Source organism: Mirounga angustirostris, unplaced genomic scaffold (genome assembly GCF_029215605.1).
Source record: "Mirounga angustirostris isolate CCGP_5_RB_7025 unplaced genomic scaffold, mMirAng1.0.hap1 SCAF_10, whole genome shotgun sequence".
NCBI lineage: Eukaryota > Metazoa > Chordata > Mammalia > Carnivora > Phocidae > Mirounga > Mirounga angustirostris.
Window position 1 is genome coordinate 49,925,806 of NW_026991718.1, and position 19,532 is coordinate 49,945,337.

General features: G+C 35.2%; 1 protein-coding gene across 4 annotated transcripts in view; it reads left to right on the forward strand.

The window, feature by feature from the left end:
• The window catches only part of EXOC6B (exocyst complex component 6B), a 606,547-nt gene that overhangs the window by 325,060 nt on the left and 261,955 nt on the right, over nucleotides 1-19,532 (forward strand). For all 4 annotated transcript variants that reach the window (XR_010405595.1, XM_064572330.1, XM_064572331.1 and 1 more), the window contains one exon: nucleotides 5,809-5,943. Coding sequence is in view for 3 of the 4 variants with exons in the window: in XM_064572330.1 (XP_064428400.1) it covers nucleotides 5,809-5,943 (135 nt within the window). In the remaining variant the exon portion in view is untranslated. The remainder of the gene's footprint in view (nucleotides 1-5,808; nucleotides 5,944-19,532) is intronic.

The following is a 19,532-nucleotide window of genomic DNA, read 5'->3' on the forward strand; positions in this document are numbered from 1 at the left end:
AGATGGTGGTGGCTGGGCATATGTTATGGTGGCAGACTCCAAATGTTCTGTTTGCTCAGTGAAAGATAGATCTTCAGCTGAAAGTAGAGATCCAGAGCAAATGTTGGGGTTGAAGCAGAGGGAAAGTATATCTGGGGGTATGGAAAAGAGATTTGGTTGGTACTTGATAATGTGGTTATTTTGTAGCCTTAAGTGCCCACTTTGGCTAGTGGATAGGAGTTAAAGTGAGACCAGTCAGAATGGTTGTATATTTTCTTAAGCCATATTTAGCTGGAGATATAATAAGTAAGTCTATATCAATAATAGGTTTCAGGAAGTTGGTATATATTATACTTAATGCTTAATATTTATATTAGTATTTATATTTAATAATTGGCACTATATTGATTATTTCTTTGGTATGACATTGATGTTACTATCTCAATTGTAAGATGATGAAAGATAGTAACTTTGCCTAAGGCCACATAATCAGTAGGTAGCTTGGAAATAAGATTTGAGATGTTTTGAAAGATAAAATTTTCTTTTAAAAAATAAGATTTGAAGTAAGGTTTGAAACTAGATTTATTTTGTTCTAAACCTTTGGTCTGTCACTACATTAATTTAAAAACATCGATATCATAGAGAGAAAGGAAATAAACCACCAATTTATTATTCTCAGAATATCAGAGAATTACTTATGTTTGAAAGAAAATTTTAAGATGAATCAAAAAACATCCTTTATCTTTATGAAGAATGAATTGATAGACTTAAGATATAAATTGGATTTAAAAATGTGTTTATTTTAGATGATAGACATAATATACCTTCACTTTATTTAAGTCTCCACTCAAATGTTATTTCCTTAAGGAGGCCTTCCTTGACCACCCTGAGACCTACCATCACCATGTAACTCCTTATTTCACTTCTATTTCCAGGGCTTACTATTACTTGACATTATGGTATATATTTCTGTGTGTTTGTGGTTACTCTAATTTCCACAAGGCCAGGGACTTTGTCTGTTTTGTGTATAATTGTGTACAGCTGTATTCTCATTCCTTGGCACATAGGAGTTCTTCATTGATGAAAGAGAGAAGAAAGAAAAAAGAAAAGTAGGTAGTAGGTTCTTAGGGTAAAGTTAAGGAAATTAAGATTTCCTATTAGTGAAAACATGTTAAATATTTATATATATATTTTATTATATTTATAATAGTGCCCCAGGAGACCTGAATAAATAACCAATGCTTTGCATTCAACCTTTCTTTTGGATATTATTTAGATTGATGACCACATGGTTCTGTCCTGTTATTTATCTCCCACATGACAGTGTTCACTGTCCCCTGTTAACAGCAATGATATTGCTAATATTACATTAAAACATTTTGTAATTAAGTCTTGTCAAAAATAATCCTTGTACTAGACCTATGGATTTGGAACCAGTAGTTCCAAGTACTTCAGTATTTTAGGTATTTGCTTTGGAGATGGTAAAAAATGAGTAGTTGACCCAGCTTTTTGTATCTTTGCTGGGGTGAAATGGAGAAAAAAATTCCCTGAAATCCTAGATGTTATTTTTGTGAATGAGAGCCAACACTGCTATTTAGTTCTTTATCTTGCAAACCCAGCAGTGGAGAAGCATTGGGGGTGTGGAGAGGGAGCGTGACTTCTCATTTTCTTGCTTTGGGTTAGTCCTTTTGGAGCATTAGTGTCCTGAATTCTCTGCTTTGGGAAACAAGATAAGGTAATAGGCGACTTCCACAGTTTACTCTGTGCTGTCCTCATTAGATTCTCTCTGCTACTGGGAATGAGAGACAGAAAAATTTTCTGCTTCTTAATGGTTTTTAACCTAAGTGACTCCTGTCATTTAGTTGTGAGGTGATTGCTTGCTTTATAGTGTTCTTTTTTTTTTTCCAGACAGTCCTCACAGAACTCTACTTTATATAAGCATAACCAATACCTAATCTGTTGCTAATACCATGTCCTTGAAACAATGTTAAGGACAGTTTGGATTGCTGCAGTGATATATTTTTATAAGAGAGTGGGAAGTGAGGTTTAAAAATATCAAAGGAGCTCAAAACTCTGATGGAAGTTCATATCTGAAATTGCTTCATTGCATCCTTAAGTTCAGAATTATCCCCACAGTATCTGCCTTTACATTTGTAAATGCCCTTGTGAGGATTTTGGTTAGCTGTCATTCAGGAGTAGAGATCACTTAGACCTCATTAACAGACGTTATTCCCTTTGAAAATGACATGGTATCTAATGTAATCCTAGAGTGTTTTAATAGTCTATTCTATGCTCAGCAATGAAACATTTCAAAAGTGACTGACAGCCAATTGATGTAATTCATGGTGATCTTCTGTGTTGACAGATCTTTAAAAAGTCAAGGGAAATTACTACTGTACCCAGTGAAGCCGCCTCCTTTTTTTTTTTTTTAACTGCCAATATCCTGCAAAACAGGACAATTTTCTCTTTGACTGCCGCTGTTTTTTATTTCGATAACATGACATGATTCCTCCTTATTATTAGGATTTCTTTTGATAGATTGAATGTGTTCCCTATAGGTAATGCTGACTTTAAAATAGAAATTCTTCAGTTCTCCAAATTAACTCTCTTACTTTTCTGACTTATACATCAAGACAATCTTGCCAGTAGCCACCTTCCCACTCAGGAAGAGGAGTGATTTAATTTAGACTATTTAAATTTTTAAAATGATTTTAGTCTTTCTCTGAGGGAGAAACATGTTAAAAGGAAGGGGGTGATGAATTGCTTATTTTGGTAGATGTTTTTTCCTAGAGCACTCTACAGTTAAAAGTCTGATGTTTTGGGTAATTTTGTAGAGAGAGTATCTGTGTCCAAAACTCAGAGTCTCCAAATTCAAACTGTAGAATGAAGGGAAGGGGCTTAGTGAGGAATATGAACTTGTCTGATGAGTTGTGGGAAATAATACAAAGATCTAGTCCTATTGCCCTAACTTTTAATTTTTTTTTTTTTTTTTTGGAACTGCATCTCTGGGTTTCTGCTCTTTGTCTTCATGTTTCAAAAGTAGACATTTTCCTCACATTTTCCAGCTGATCCTTGGGGAATAGAAGGTACCTTTTTCCTTAGTCCAATCTATTACTAAAGCATTGTCATTATGCTTTGACATGTATTTTTTGAGAATGAACAATGTGCTTTAGCTCTGTGCTGGTTTGCTGTTGGGGAGATAAGAGTGTCCTTTCTGATTATAATCCTATTAATATTTTTGTTTAATATTCCACAGTATAATACAATGAGTTCTACTCCAGTATAATTCCAGCTTTTAAGCATTGTTTTGAAGTACCATTTGATTGTAAAATGTGTATTACCCCCCACCTTCGTCTTCACTTCCAATTTCCCTTTGTGTCATCTATCTACTCTCCTGGCTGCCTCTCTGACTGAGGGAAGACCTAAGTTCATCCATAGCCTTATACGCCCAAACTCCCCCTGCCTGCCACAACCCCACTACCACACACATTCTTGTGGGAATAAAAAGTTAAGGATGTGGGAAAGAGAAACAAAAAAAGGTTCTATTCCATTTTCTCTTTGTATTTCTTTTAGACTCTGGGAAATGGGCATAGTTTTCATAGTTGAAATAAATAAGTAGGTACCCCTCCTTTTTGAAATTTAAATTTATTTTTTACATGGAGTAGAATCAAAGCTTGGAGAGGTCTAGTTGATGGCAGACCCAGAATCTGGTATTTCAGCCTCATGTACCAAAGCGTGCAGCATTCCACAGCTGCCATTTTTATGTTTATGCCAAAACGCTCTGTCAGAAGTCATTTCAATGAGTCTATAATTTGAAGGTAGAGGACTTGGATTGAGTCCTAATTCCATTTAGGTTCTGTGATCTAAAGAAAAGCATTTCATTTTTGTTTCTGTTTAGTAAAAGAGAAGCAATAATTATGCCCACTTAACTTAGTTTTCCAGGTTGCTGGGAAGACAATGTAAGAAAATGCATTGTGAACTACTTTGCAAACTTTAATTCTTTTTTTCTTCATTGATTTATTAATATAAAATAGGGTCCTTTTCACTTTTTACATAGTCAGAATAATTATGCTTAATCTCCTTAGCCATGTTTACCTCTATCATTATAATAATTACTGTTTGTCCATGTTATTGTCGGGGGGAGAGAGAGAGAGAGAAAGTATTAATGTCACACTGAGAAAGTTACTTCTTACTCAAGAAAACATACTTGTAAAGGAAGGGCTGTCCTGGGTGCTCTGGTTTCTTGAGACCCTGTGACTATTTCTAGTCATCTGGAAGTCAGTGTTTTTATTTGTTTGGTTGTTTTTATTATGTTCAGTTAGCCACTGTGTAGTACATAATTAGTCCTTGATGCAGTGTTCAGTGATTCTTTAGTTAAGTATAACACCCAGTGCTCATCATAGCACATGCCCTCCTCAATACCTATCACCCTGTTACCCCTCCCCCCCACCTCCCCTCTGAAACCCCCATATGTTTCTTGGGGCCCATAGTTTCTCATGGTTCATCTCTCTCTCTGATTTCTCCCCCTTTGGATTTCCCTCCCTTTCCCTATGGTCCTCCATGCTATTGCTTATGTTCTGCATATGAGTGAAACCATATGATAATTGTCTTTCTCTGTTTGACTTACTTCACTTAACATAATCCCCTCCAGTTCCATCATGTTGATGCAAATGGTGGGTATTCATTGTTTCTGATGGCTGAATAATACTCCATGTGTATATGTACCACATCTTCTTTATCCATTCATCTGTTGAAGGGCATCTTGACTCCTTCCACAGTTTGGCTATTGTGGACATTGCTGCTATGAACTTTGGGGTGCATGTGCCCCTTCTTTTCACTAAGTCTGTATCTTTGGGGTAAATACCCAGTAGTGCAATTGCTGGGTCGTAGGGTAGCTCTATTCTTAACATCTTGAGGAACCTCCATACTGTTTTCCAGAGTGGCTGTACTAACAGCGTAAGAGAGTTCCCTTTCTCCACATCCTTGCCAACATTTGTTGTTTCCTGTTTCGTTAATTTTTGCCATTCTAACTGGTATAAGGTGGTATCTCATTGTGGTTTTGATTTGCATTTCCCTGATGGCTAGTGATGCAAACTTGAATTCTATCCTAACAATGAGAGTCATTCTTTTTCATCCTCCTCTCAAAGTTATTTATAGATGACTTTTTATCTTACCAGTACTGTTGTTTTTAAGGATTGCTCTTGTTAGAAAAGGAAAATAGTAGTGACAAAAGGATATTTAATCCTCAAAATAACTGTGTGAGTTAGAAATTACTATTAACGGTTTGCAGATAAAGAAACACTTAGAGAAGTTAAGAAACTTTCTCCAGATTAATAATTTGTAAGTAGTTAATTCGCTGGTTTCTCTGACCATAATGCCCATGTTATTTCTTCCATAAGCTAATGTAGTTTGTTAATATCCTGAAATCTATTCCAACATCTCACTGTTCCTTATGCCTAATTTTGAAACTTCTTCTTGCCATTTCAGTTATTCTTGTTCTTTCCGCGGGAGTTCATTTACTTAATTCATTTGGCAATTATTTATTGCCAGGCACTGTGCTAAACAGTAGCAGTTTTTGTTCTAAGTCTAGTCTCTTAAACAGAAGAAGACATATGTTTAAAATAGAGTGACAAGTGCTCTTCTGGGAGTCAGGGAAGGCTTCGTGGAGGGAGTACAGCCTAAGCCCATGCTCTAACAAACCTTCTGTAGAATATGGATGGTCCTTGCCACTTTGCCTCTTGTTTTTCTTCTACCAGCAGATTTCATATTGAGCCATTCGTTGTAGGGTGAATAGTCAAGTGACTCTTACCTGTGCTTGTTATTTTCTAGCTTGTCCAGATTATCATCAATACAACACACTTGGAGAAATCCTGCAAGTACTTGGAAGAATTCATCACCAACATCACTAATGTGCTTCCAGAGACAGTCCACACCACCAAGCTCTATGGCACCACAACTTTTAAGGTGAGAAGGCCCTATGGCCTCTGGTGTGCATAGTTTGGGGCATTCTACCTAAATGGCTTTGATTCTCCCAAGATGCATAGTAGTGTGATTCACAACATGGTTTTGAGAATAAGTGCTTATGATTTCCTTAGAAAAACAAATAGCAATGCTAATTTCTAGATGTTTAGACTTAAAAATGTCTACAACTCTCTCCACTAAATCTGTCTGTATTTTGTACTTGAAAATGACTATTTCCTCAGTTGGCCCCCATCTTAGTCAAGAGTTCCTAAGTATGGTCTAGATAATAGTGGTTATAACCGAAATCAACACCAATTAAATTTTTTAAATTAGCTGTTCTTGCTTCTCTCTGTCCTGTGTCCAGTTTTTATCACCTTACTTTTTAGTGAGGAATTTCTGTTCCTTACTATTGATTGTCGTTAGCAATTTTATAATCATTTCACAAGGTGCCAACGCTAGTTTTGATTTAGATTTTGACCAAATGGGAAAAATGACACTATTGTAGAGCAAAAGACAGATTGATAGAGAGTTTCTGGAGAGTAAATGACTTAATTTAAAAGAGCCTTAGGAAACTCCTTTATATTGCCATGTTAGCTTTAAATAAATATTAAGCAGAAAAAGTAATAGGGCAACATCTTAAACACTAAAATGGTAGATTCCGATGTAAAGGCCAACCTGTATGTTTTGGGTTTTTGTTATTACTGTTATTATTTGATTGTCTTAGTTTTGAATGAAATCCTTTTCATCCTTTTGAAATCTAGAGGTTGATATTAATTAGATATAAAGTTGTAGAGTTGAAATCGTGATTTATGTCCCCTGGTGTCTACTTTTTCCTATCCTTTTATCCTCTTTCCCTCTTTACTGGCACCTTCCCTTGAAAGGAGATTTAAGACAAATTAAATTTGATTTATAACTGCTTATCGTATTTTATGAGATAAAAACTGTTAGTAAGCTCTCCTCTTTTTCTGTTATAAGAAATGAAATAAGAAAGAACCTGTATAGCCAAAGCTATCTTCAGAAAGAAGAACAAAGCTGGAAGCATCCTACTTCCTGATTTCAATTATATTATAAAACTATAGTAATCAAAATAGTATGGTATTAACATAAACACATATGCATAGATCAATGGAACAGAACAGAGAGCCCAGAAATAAACCCATGTATATATATATATATATATATATATATATATATATATATATATATAGTCACATTAATTTACAACAGAGGTGTATATACAAGAATACACACTGAGGAAAGAATAGTCTCTTCAATAAATGGACAACCACATGCAAAAGAATGAAACTGGACCCCCATTTTTACACCATACAAAAAAAATCAACTCAAAATGGACTAAAGATTTGAATGTAAGATCTGAAATTATAAAACTTCTAGAAGAAAAAATGGTGTGTGAACTCCTTGACACTGGTGTTGGCATTGAGTTTTTAATTTAATACCAAAGTAAAGGCAACAAAAACAAAAATAAGTAATTAGGACTACATTAATATAAAAAGCTTCTGCACAGCAAAGGAAACCCATCAACAAAACACAAGAGCAACTGATGGAATGAGAGAAAATATTTCCAAATCATGTATCTCATAAGGGGTAATATCCAAAATGTGTAAATGACTCATACAACTCAGTAGCAAAAACCCAAATAATCCAACTAAAAGGGGGCAGAGGAACTGAATAGACATTTTCTAAAGAAGACATACAAATGGCCAACAGGTACATGAAAAGATGTTTATAACACTAATCATCAAGGACGTGCAAATCAAAAACCACAATAAGCTATCACCTCATACCTGTTAGAGTAGCTATCATCAAAAAGACAAGAGAGAACAGATGCTTACAAAGATGTAGGAAAAAGGTGCTGTCGATGGGTATGTAAACTGGTATAGTCTCTATGGGAAACAGTATGGAGATTACTCAAGAAATTAAAAACAAAACTACCGTATGACCCAGCAGTCCCACTTCTGGGTATATATCCAAAGAAATAAAAATCATTATCTTAAAGAGATATCTATACTTCCATGTTTATTGCATCATTATTCACAATAGCCAAGATATGCAAACAACCTAAGTGTTTATCAACAGATGAATGGGTAAAGGAAATGTAGTACATATATACACAATGGGATATTATCCAACCAAGAAAAATAAGGAAATTCTGTCATTTGTGACAATTATGGATGGACTTTGAGGGCATTACGCTAAGTGAAATAAACTAGACAGAGAAGGACAACTACTGCATGGTATTACGTATATGTGGAATCTTAAAAAAAAAAAAAGGTCAAGCTCACAGAAACAGAGAAGAGAAAAGTGGTTGCCATGGCCTGGAGGGTGGGGGAAATAGAAATTGGTAAAGGGGTACAAACTTTCAGCTATGAGTAAGATTTGAGGATCTAATGGAAAACATGATAACTATAATTGATAATACTGTATTGTATAATTGAAATTTTCTAAGAGAATATAACTTAAGTGTTCTCACAAAAAAAGTATGCAATGTAATGAATATTAATAAGTAGATGATGAGACTTTTCATAATATATATATCAAATCACTATAATGCTCATTTTACTTTTTTATTTTTACTTTTTTAAATTATTTATTTGTCAGAGAGAGAGAAAGAATGAGAGAGAGCACAAGCAGGTGGAGCAGAAGGCAGAGGGAGAAACAGGCTCCCCGCTGGGCAGGGAGCCTGATGTGGCACTCGATCTCAGGACCCTGGGACCATGACCTGAGCCAAAGGCAGATGCTTAACTAATTGAGCCACCCAGGTGTCCCTGTGCACATTTTAAATATAATTTTATTTTCAACCATATTTCAATAAAGCACAAAAAAACTGAGATGTTCACAAAATATTCTTTATGTACATATGTGATTAGGTCAGCTAATTACAGATGAATTACACATTCATGATGTCACTATGGATTGTTTCAAATTACCTAAAAAAATTTTTATTATACGTTTTATTATATTGGTATCATTACTTGTAAACTTTTTAATATGTCTCATTATATTAATATTGAAACTCTTCTAGTGAAGAGAAGATTTGTCTAGTAAAGACCCAAGAATGAGTATGATAAGAGCTTTAAGAACTTTAGGATTACCTTAGACAGTTTAATAGGCATTATAATTACTATTAAATATTAGTATTATTATGGAGCATGGGCAATAATTTCATCAACAATATTTCCACTTGATTTACTATGGAAGCCAAAACTTCTCCAGGAAAGAAAATGTGGAAGGGACTGTAGTTTAATGTTCACCAGAAAAGAGGGATTAAGGGAGTTAAAATGTGAGGTTCATTTATACTTGTCTCTCATATGAGGAATATATATATAGTATGTACTGCTACTCTTCCCTTAACCCACCACAATTTTCTTATTTCAAGGGCTTTTCAAATTATGATCAGAAATCCTCCCAAAGGATGGCTTGTTGTAGCTCCAGCATTAGAATTGCTGCGGGAAAATTAAAGGCAGACAGGAAGCCATAGGAGTTGAGTAGCCAGTTAAATACTTAGTAAAGGAGAAGTTCTGGAGACCACTAAAGGTCATGTTGACAAGTGCTTATTGGAAACACTGATTGCTTAAAACACATTGGAAGTTTATTTTTACCAGGACTGTTTCAGACCAACTACCCCAGAACTCAGTATAAACATGGCAATTATAACAGCTACATGTTGTGTATTTTCCTAAGCTACTGTTTCCAGAAAACTTTCCCTTGCAGATGGAAACCTTTATGCTAAAAAAGGGGCAAAAATAATCAGAAGGTCTTCAAGGTATTTTCCTGCAGAATTGGCCCTTGTTTCTGCCATATGTGACATAATTAAGCTGGCATTCTTAGCTTTCCTTGTTCATAAGAATTCCCTATTCTCTTACAAAATAGAATGGGGTTATTTATTAATTTACTCTATCACAAGTGTTGTTTGTGTACCTACTACGCAACAATCTGGTAGGTTCTTGGATAGAGAGAGAAAACATACTTAGTCATTGGATTTAGAGTGTATACTCTGCAGGGAGGACAGGGACTGTAACTTCTATAAAAAACTATGTAAAAAACGCTAGAATAATACCATAAATACATTTAATCCCTCATCGATTCTACAAATTTTTATGAGCATCTAACTGCATGCCAGTTAGTTTATAGGTATGAACTTCAGAAACAAGTCTCCTGACTTTACAGAGTTTATATTGTGCTGGGGATGATAGATGATAAACAAAAAAATCTCATTTAATCTCAGGTAATGACAAGAACTTAGAAGAAAAATAAATGACCTGAATGAAATGAGAAATAGAATCATTTGGATTTCAGATAGATAGACTTTCCATTCAGAGGGAACAGTACAATAGTAGGTGGGGTTTAGTCTGGCAGTGATGTATCTATCATTGGAGGTAGAAGTGGTAACAAATGAGATAGTCAGGAGTCAGATGTTTTCTGGCCTTGTAGGCCACAGTTAATAACTTCGGATTTTATTCTGAATTGAAATGTAAGGCCATTAGAAAATTGGGAGTGGTGGCGATAATCTGATTTATATATTAATGGGTAACACTGGTTGCCATGTGGAAAATAAATATGCTGTAGGTGAGTAAGAGTGGAAGAAGAGGGTTCATTAATTTGGACGTTATTGCAGTAATCTAGGTAAGAGATAATGCTTTTTTGGGCAACTATGGTAAGATGAAAGCAGTAAGAAATATTTTTGAAGGTAGAGATGGCAAGTTTTACTGCCAGGTTGGGGATGGGGTTATAAGAGAAAGTGTGGAGGCAAGGATAACTCCAAGATTTTTGAACTAAACAAACTGGATGAATAGTGGCACTATTCTGTGACATGGGGAACAGTGAGAGAATAACGGACTTGGGGAGAGGCAGGGTAATCAAGACTTCCATTTTGGACACATTAAGCTTCAGGTATTTAGTAGTTGTCTGCAGAGAGATATTAAATTGACAGGGCAAAGTCATAGCTGGAAATAAAAATTTAGAATTCATCTGTATAAAGATGGTTTTTAATGCCGTGGGGCTGGCTTTCTTCTGGGAAATGAATGTAGATAGAGAAAAGGTGAGAGGATTAGGCTCTAAGGGAAATCAACATGTATAGGTCTAGAAGAAGAGGAGAACTCCACAGAGGATGAGGATACTTATCTCAGCTTTGAGACCTTCAGGGAGGACTTCCCAGAAAAGGCACAACATGAAATGGGTCTTGGGACCAGCAGGAGGTGTCCAGGTGGAGAAAAGCTGAGGACAGAGTAAGGGACATTTTTAGGAGAGGCAACTTCATGTACAAAGATGAAAGAATAAGGGGTGCCTGGGTGGCTCAGTCGGTTAAGCATCTGCTTTCGGCTCAGCTCATGATCCCAGGGTCCTAGGATCGAGCCCCACATCGGGCTCCTTGCTCAGCAGGAAGTCTGCTTCTCTCCCTGCCTCCTGCTCATGCTCTCTCTCAAATAAATAAAATCATTAAAAAAAAGATGAAAGAATACAATAAAACCAGACATATTCAGTGTAGAATAAGAGGGTAGCAATGAGATAGAGAAGTAGTTACATGCCAACTTATGAAGCACTTTGTTTTGTATTGATAGATAATTTGGATTTTATCCTACTAAAGTCTTTGAGAGATTTCAAGCAAGGATATGTTGCATTTTTTAAAATTAGATTTTTATTTAAATTCAATTTAATTAATATATACTATATTATTAGTTTCAGAGGTAGAATTTAGTGATTCATCATTTGCATACAACACCCAGTGCTCATTCCGTCAAGTGCCCTCCTTAATGCCCATTACCCAGTCACCCCATCTCCCCACCCATCTCCCCTCCAGCAACCCTCAGTTTGTTTCCTATAGTTGAGTGGGTCTCTTATGGTTTGCCTCCCTCTCTGTTTTTGTCTTATTTTATTTTTCCTTCCCTTCCCCTATGTTCATCTGTTTTGTTTCTTAAATTCTACATATGAGTGAAATCATATGGTATTTGTCTTTCTCTGGATATGTTGCATTTTAAAAAATAATCATTTTACCTTGCCTAATTAAAAAGAAGGAAGGAAGGATTGAAAGAAACGTGGAGGGAAGAAAGGAAAGAAGAGAAAGAAGAAAGGAATGAATAAATAAATCACAATCACTTGAAATTCATAATCAAAGGAAATTAAATACCTAGAATACTTTGTGTAACTGTGCTAATAAATTTGAGAATCTATAAGAAAATTATGATAAAAAGTGATTCAAGAAGATATAGAAAATTGACTAATAACTATGAAAGAAATTAAAAAGTTTTTAAAGACTTCTTAAATTTGGTCAAGATCCATATGATTTTATCAGTGAATTTATTTAGATCTTCATGAAGCAGATAATTTCTCTATAATTTAAACTATTCCAGATTGTAGAGAAAAAAAAGGAAGCTGTCTCAGTTCATTTTTACAAAGTCAACATAATGATTTAAAAAACAGAGAAGCCACAGACAGTAATTTGAACAATTAAATGTAAATACTGAAGTAAAAATCATAAATAATAGACTATCAAACATAATCTAGAAGGACATGAAAAGGAGAAATAAAAGTAACATTAAGAATACAAGGATGATTAGTATTAGAAAATCCAGGGGGCAGAAATTGACAGATCTAGCAGGCAGAATATCAGAAAGGATATAGTTGAACTGAATGGTACTATTAATCAACTGGGTCAAATTGACATTTATAGAATAGTTCATCCAGCAACAGTGGAATACACATTCCTCTCAAGCTCATGAGAGCATTCACCAAAACAGACCATATTCTGACTAATAAACACATCTTAACAAATTTTGAAGAATAGAAATTATATAAAACATGCTCTTTCCACATGGAAGTAAACTGTGGAGATAAATAACAGAAAGATAGCTTTAAAATCCCCAAATATTTGGAGATTAACCAACACAGTTAATAATACACGTGGGCCAAAGAAAACGTCTCAAAGAGAAATTAAAAAGTATTTCAAACTAGGGGTGCCTGGGTGGCTCAGTTGGTTAAGTGTCTGCCTTTGGCTCAGGTCATGATCCCAGGGTCCTGGGATCAAGTTCCATATCGGGCTTCTTGCTCAATGAGGAGCCTGCTTCTCCTTCTGCCTGCTTATGTTTGCTCTCATGCTCTTTCTCTCAAATAAATAAATAAAACCTTAAAGAAAAATTATTTCAAACTAAATGAAAATAAGATACAACTTATCAAAATTTGTGGCATCACCAAAAGCAGTGCTTAGAAGGGAATTTATAGCATTAATTGTATATAAAGAAGAAATTTCTTTTTAAAAAAGATTTATTTATTTATTTATTCATTTATTTATTTATTTATTTTAGAGAGAAAGGGAGAGAGAGCGCATGAGCAGGTTGGAGGGGCAGAGGGAGAGGGAGACGCCGACTCCCCGCTGATCAGGGAGCCCGATGTGGGGCTCGATCCCAGGACCCTGGGATCATTACCTGAGCTGAAGACAGATTCTTAACCGACTGAGCCACCCAGGGGCCTCAGAAAGGAAGAAATTTCTAAAATCAATAAATCAAATTCTAAAATCAATAATCTAAGCTATTTTAAGAAGCTAGAAAAAGAAGAGCAAATTAAATCTAAAGTAATCAGAAGAAAAGAATAAAAATTAGAGCAGAAATGAATGGTTTTGATATAGAAAATTGAAAGAGATAAATAATGAAACCAAAGGCTGGTTCATAGAAAGACCAATAAAATTGATAAACCTTGAGCCAAGCTAACCAAGAATCAAAGAGGGAAGACTCAAATTATTAATATCATAAATGAAAGAGGGACTATTACTACTGATTCCATGGACTTTAAAAGAATAATATAGGAATATTATGAACAACTCTATACCCACAGTTTGGTAACCGACATGAATTGAATCAATTCACTGAAAGACGTAGTTTACCAAAACTCACACAAGGAGAAATAGATAATCTGAATAGCTTTATATCTATTGAAGAAATTGAATCAATAATTAATAGCCTCCTAAGACAGAAAACACCAGGCCTAGTTGAAAGTAATTGAAGAAGACACAAGTAAATGGAAAGATAGTCCATGTTCATGGTTTTGAAAGAATTATTATTGTTAAAATGTCCATACTACTCAAGTAATCTACAGATTCAATACAATCTCTATTAAAATACCATGGTATTTTTTACAGAAATAGAAAAAACAATATTAAAAATTGAATGGAACTACAAAAGACTGTGAAAAGCCAAAGTAATCTTGAGAAAGAACAAAGCTGGAGGTGTCATGCTTGCTGATGTCAAATTTTATTACAAACCTATAATAATCAAAACAGTATGGTATTGATATAAAAACAAACACATGGATCAATGGAACAGAACAGAGAGCCCAGAAGTAAATGCATATATGCTCAATTAGTTTACAACAAAGGACCTAAGAATGCACAAAATGGGGATAGGATAGTCTCTTCAATAAATGGTGTTGGGAAAACTGGACAGCCACATACAAAAGAATTACATCATCCACTAAAATCAACTCAAAATAAAGACTTGAACCTAAGACTGAACCATAAAACTCCTAGAAGAAAACATAGTGGGTAAGCTGTTTGACATTAATCTTGACATTGATTTTTTTGTATTTGACACCAAAGCAAAGGCAACAAAAGCAAATACGAACAAATGGGATTACATCAAGCTACAACTCTTCTGCACAGCAAAGGAAAACCATCAACAAAATGAAAAGGCAACTAATGGAGTGTGAGAAAATATTTACAAACCACAAATCCCAATAGGGGTTTGATATCCAAATTATACAAGGAACTCATACAAATCAATAGCAAAAAACCCAAATAACCCAAGTAAAAAATGAACAAAGGATGTGAATATTTTTCCAAAGAAGACCTACAAATGATCAACAGATACATGCAAAGGTGTTCAGCATCACCAACCATCAAGGAAATGCAAATCAAAACCACAGTGAAATATCACCTCACACCTGTTAAAAAGACAAAAGATAAATGCTGACAAGAATGTGGAGAAAAGGGAACCCTTTTTTTTTTTTTAAAGATTTTATTTATTTGACAGAGAGAGACACAGCGGAAGAGGGAACACAAGCAGAGGGAGTGGGAGAGGGAGAAGCAGGCTTCCCACGGAGCAGGGAGCCCGATGCGGGGCTCGATCCCAGGACCCTGGGATCATGACCTGAGCCAAAGGCAGATGCTTAACGACTGAGCCACTCAGGCGCCCCAGAAAAGGGAACTCTTGTACACTCTTGATGGGCATGTAAACTGGTTACAACCTCTATGGAAGACAGTTTGGAGATTCCTCAAGAAATAAAAATAGAGGTATCATATTATCCAGCAATCCATATATGATTTCTTGGTGTGCGTCCAGAGAAATTGAAATCATCATCTTGAAGACTTACCTATACTTCTGTGTTCATTCCAGCATTATTCACAATAGCCAAGATATGGAAACAACCTAATTGTCCATCAATGGATGAATGTATAAAGAAATTATATATGCATACTCACACACACACCTCATATACACAATGGAATATCATCCAACCTTAAAAGAAAAAGAAATCCTGTCATTTGCAACAACATGGATAAACCTATAAGGCATTCTGCTAAATGAAAATATGCCAGACAGAGAATGACAAAACTGCATGGTATCAATTATATGTGGAATCTAATAAAATAGTTGAACTCATGGAAACAGAGAATAGAAAAGTTGTTGCCAGGGGCCGATAGGTGAGGGAAAAAGGGAGAGGTTGATCAAAGGGTATAAACACTCAACTGTAAGAAGAATAGGTCTGAGTATCTAATATATAACATGGTGCCTATAGTTGATAACACTCTATTATATAAATGAAATTTGGTAAGAGAATAGAACTTAAATGTTCTCACCCCCCCAAAAAAAGTGTGATGTTGGATGTGTTAATTAATTCAATGTAGGAAATCCTCTTAGTGTATACCTATATCTCATCATTGTGTTGTATATTTTAAATATCTTACAATTTTGTCAGTTGTACCCTAATAAAGCTGAAAAAAGTTCTTCCAAATATTTGAGGAAAACATTACACCATTCTTCCACAATAGTTTCTAGAAAATAGAAGCAGTGGGAATACTTCCTAACTCATTGTATGAGGCCAGCATTAATGTAATACCAACCAGACATTATAGGAAAGAAAATCTACAGGCTAATATCTCTCATGAACATAGATACAAAAATTCTCAACAAAATATTAGCAAACCTAATCCAGCAAAGCATTAGAAGAATTATACCCTATGACCCTGGGATTTCTTATTGGTCTGCAAGACTCATTTAACATTCAGAAATCAATGTGATGCATCACATCAGTGGGCTAAAGAAGAATTATAGTCATAACAGTGGGTGCTCTCAGCAAACCTAGAATAGAGGGAGAACTTCCTCAACTTGACAAAGAACATCTATGAAAGTCCTACAGCTAACATCATACATGATGATGAGAAACTAGACGTTTTCCTGCTAAAATCAGGAAAAGCACAGGATGTCCCTTCATACCACTCCTGTTTAACATCCAATAAGACAGAAAATACTTACAGATTGGGAAGGTAGGAGTTTGTTTATAGATGACATGATTGTGTCTAAGTAGAAAATATGAAAAATTTAACAAAAAAACTATTGGAAGTAATAAGTGCATATAGCAAGGCTCAGGATACAAGGTTAATATACAGAAGTCATTTGCTTTCTTATTATACCAGTGCAGCAAAGGAAACCATCAATTTGCAATTAAAAATACAGTGCCATTTACATTAACATCAAACAAGAGAGAAATAGGTTTAAATTTAGCAAATAAACAAGATCTACATGAGTAAATTTATAAAATTCTGATGAAAAGAAATCAAAGAAAAAAAGATCTAAATAAATGGAAATATGTTCCATATTCATGTATAGGAAGACTTAAAATTTTATCAAGATATAAGTTCTTCTCAAGTGGATTTATAAATTCAATGCAATTTCAATCCAAATCCCTGCAGATCATTTTGTGAATATTAGCAAACTGATTCTTAGTATGTATGGAGAGGCAAAACACCCAGAATAGCCAACACAATATTGAAGAAGAACAGTGTTGGAGGACTGATAGTACCTGACTTCAAGACTTACTATAAAGCGACAGTAATCAAGACAATGTGCTATTGGTAATAGAGTAGATAATAGATCAAAGAAACAGAATAGGGGGCCCAGAAATAGACCCACACTGATATAGTCAACTGAATGTTGTTGGGGAGTAAAGTCAATTTAATGGAGAAAGGAAAGTCTTTTTAATAAATGTTGTTTGATAAACTAGACATCCACATGCAAAAAGAAAAAATAATCTAGACAGATTATTACACTTATTAGACTTTTACTTTCATTACAGATCTTACACTTTTCACAAAAATTAATTCAAAATGGATCATAGACTTACATGTAAAACACAAAACTTGTGTTTAAAACTTATAGAATATAGCAAAAGGGAAAATCTCAGTTACGTTGGGTATGGCTATAACTTTTTGGATGCAACACCAAAAACATGATCCATCAAGGGAAATATTGCTAAGTTGGACTTTATTCAAATGAAAAATTTGTTCTCTGAAAGACCTTGTAAAGAGAATGAAAAGATGACCCATAGGTTGGGAAAAAATACTTGCAAAACATATCTAATAAAGACAAATCCAAAATATACAAAGAACTAGTAAAACTCAACAATAAGAAAACAGACAACCCAATTTAAAAACAGGCAAAAGGGGGGTGCCTGGGTGGCTCAGTTGGTTAAGCGACTGCCTTTGGTTCAGGTCATGATCCTGGAGTCCCTGGATCGAGTCCCACATCGGGCTCCCTGCTCGGCAGGGAGTCTGCTTCTCCCTCTGACCCTCCCCCGTCTCATGTGTTCTCTCTCATTCTCTCTCTCTCTCTCTCAAATAAATAAATAAAATCTTAAAAAAAAAAAACAACAGGCAAAAGGTCTGAACAGACACCTCACTAAGGAATGGAGAGAGAATTGTAAATTAAAACTACAATGAGATGCCACTACACAACTGTTACAATGGCTAAAATCCAACACACTGGCAACACCAAATGCTGGAGCAGCAACAACTCTCATTCATTGCTGGTGGTAATGCCATTTTGGAAGACAGTTTATTAGTTTCTTTCAAGTCTAAACATAGATAGTCTTACCATGCAATCCACCAGTCATGCTTTTTGGTATTATCCAAATGAGTTGAAAACTTAAGCTATACAAAATCTTACACATATTTGTTTAGAGCAGATTTACTTATAATTGGCCAAACTTGGAAGCTACCAGGATGTCTTCCTATAAGTGAATGGATAAACAAACTGTGATACATTCAGACAATGGAGTATTATTCAGTGATGAAAAGGAATGGACTATCAAGTTATGAAAAGACATGGAGGAAGCTTAAATATACATTGCTAAGGAAAAGAAGTCAATCTAAAGCTACATACTGTAAGACTCCAAGTATATGACATTCTGGAAAAGGCAAAGTTATGGAGAAAGTATAAAGGTCAGTCGTTGCCAGGATTCAGGGGATGAGCAAAGGAGGAATGAATAGATAGAACTGAGTGGACTTGTAGAACAGGGAAACTATTCTGTATGATACTGTAATGGTGAATATATGACATTATACATTTGTCAGTACCCATAGAACTGTACCACGCTAAGACCAAACCCTAATGCAAACTATGGATTTTAGTTAATAATAAAACATCAATACTGGTTCATCAGTTGTAACAGATGTACGACGCTAAAGAAGTTTTGGAATAAGGTAAACAGTGGGAGGGGAAGATGTGGGGCAGCTCTGTACTTTCTACGCAATTTTTCTTTAAGTCTAAATTTCTAAAAAATAATGTTTATTAATGAAAAGAAAACTCTTAGTAAAATGGGAATTCAAGGACAGTATTAGTTTATCATACAAGTGTGTAAATATGTAACCATAGAAATGCTCATTGAAACATTGTTCATATAAATATAGTCAGTGCCTATGATTATAGTATGTAAATACATTGCCAAATTATGCAGTCACTAAAATGATGAAAATGGAGAGGAAGGTATGTGTTAGAAATTTAGGAGCTAGAATTTACAGGACACAGTGATTGACTATGAAGGGAAGAATGGAATCCAATATTTTGGGTAGATCTCTGCCTTGGACTGAACTAGACAGGTGAAGAGTGGGGATTATGATTCATCTACTGTTGAACTCATTGTGTTTAGTTTCTGTGGTCATAAACCCCAGGAAGTAATCAGATATATAGGTCTTTGGGGCGCCTGGGTGGCTCAGTTGGTTAAGTGTCCGACTCTTGATTTCGGTTCAAGTCATGATTTCAGGCTCCTGAGATTGAGCCCCATGTAGGGCTCTGTGCTGAGTTTGGAACCTGCTTAAGATTCCCTCTCTCCCTCCCTCTGCCTACCCCTCTCCCTCTGCTTGGGCTCTCACTCTCTAAGAAAAAGAATAAATAAATACATAAAAAAAGATATATGGGTCTTTAACAAGAGTAGGTTTGGATAGAGATAGTGTAAGCTCTAGGAGTTGATGTAATCACCCAGTGAAATTGAGAGAATTAGAAGCCAGAAAAGTAAAAGTAAAACCAGGA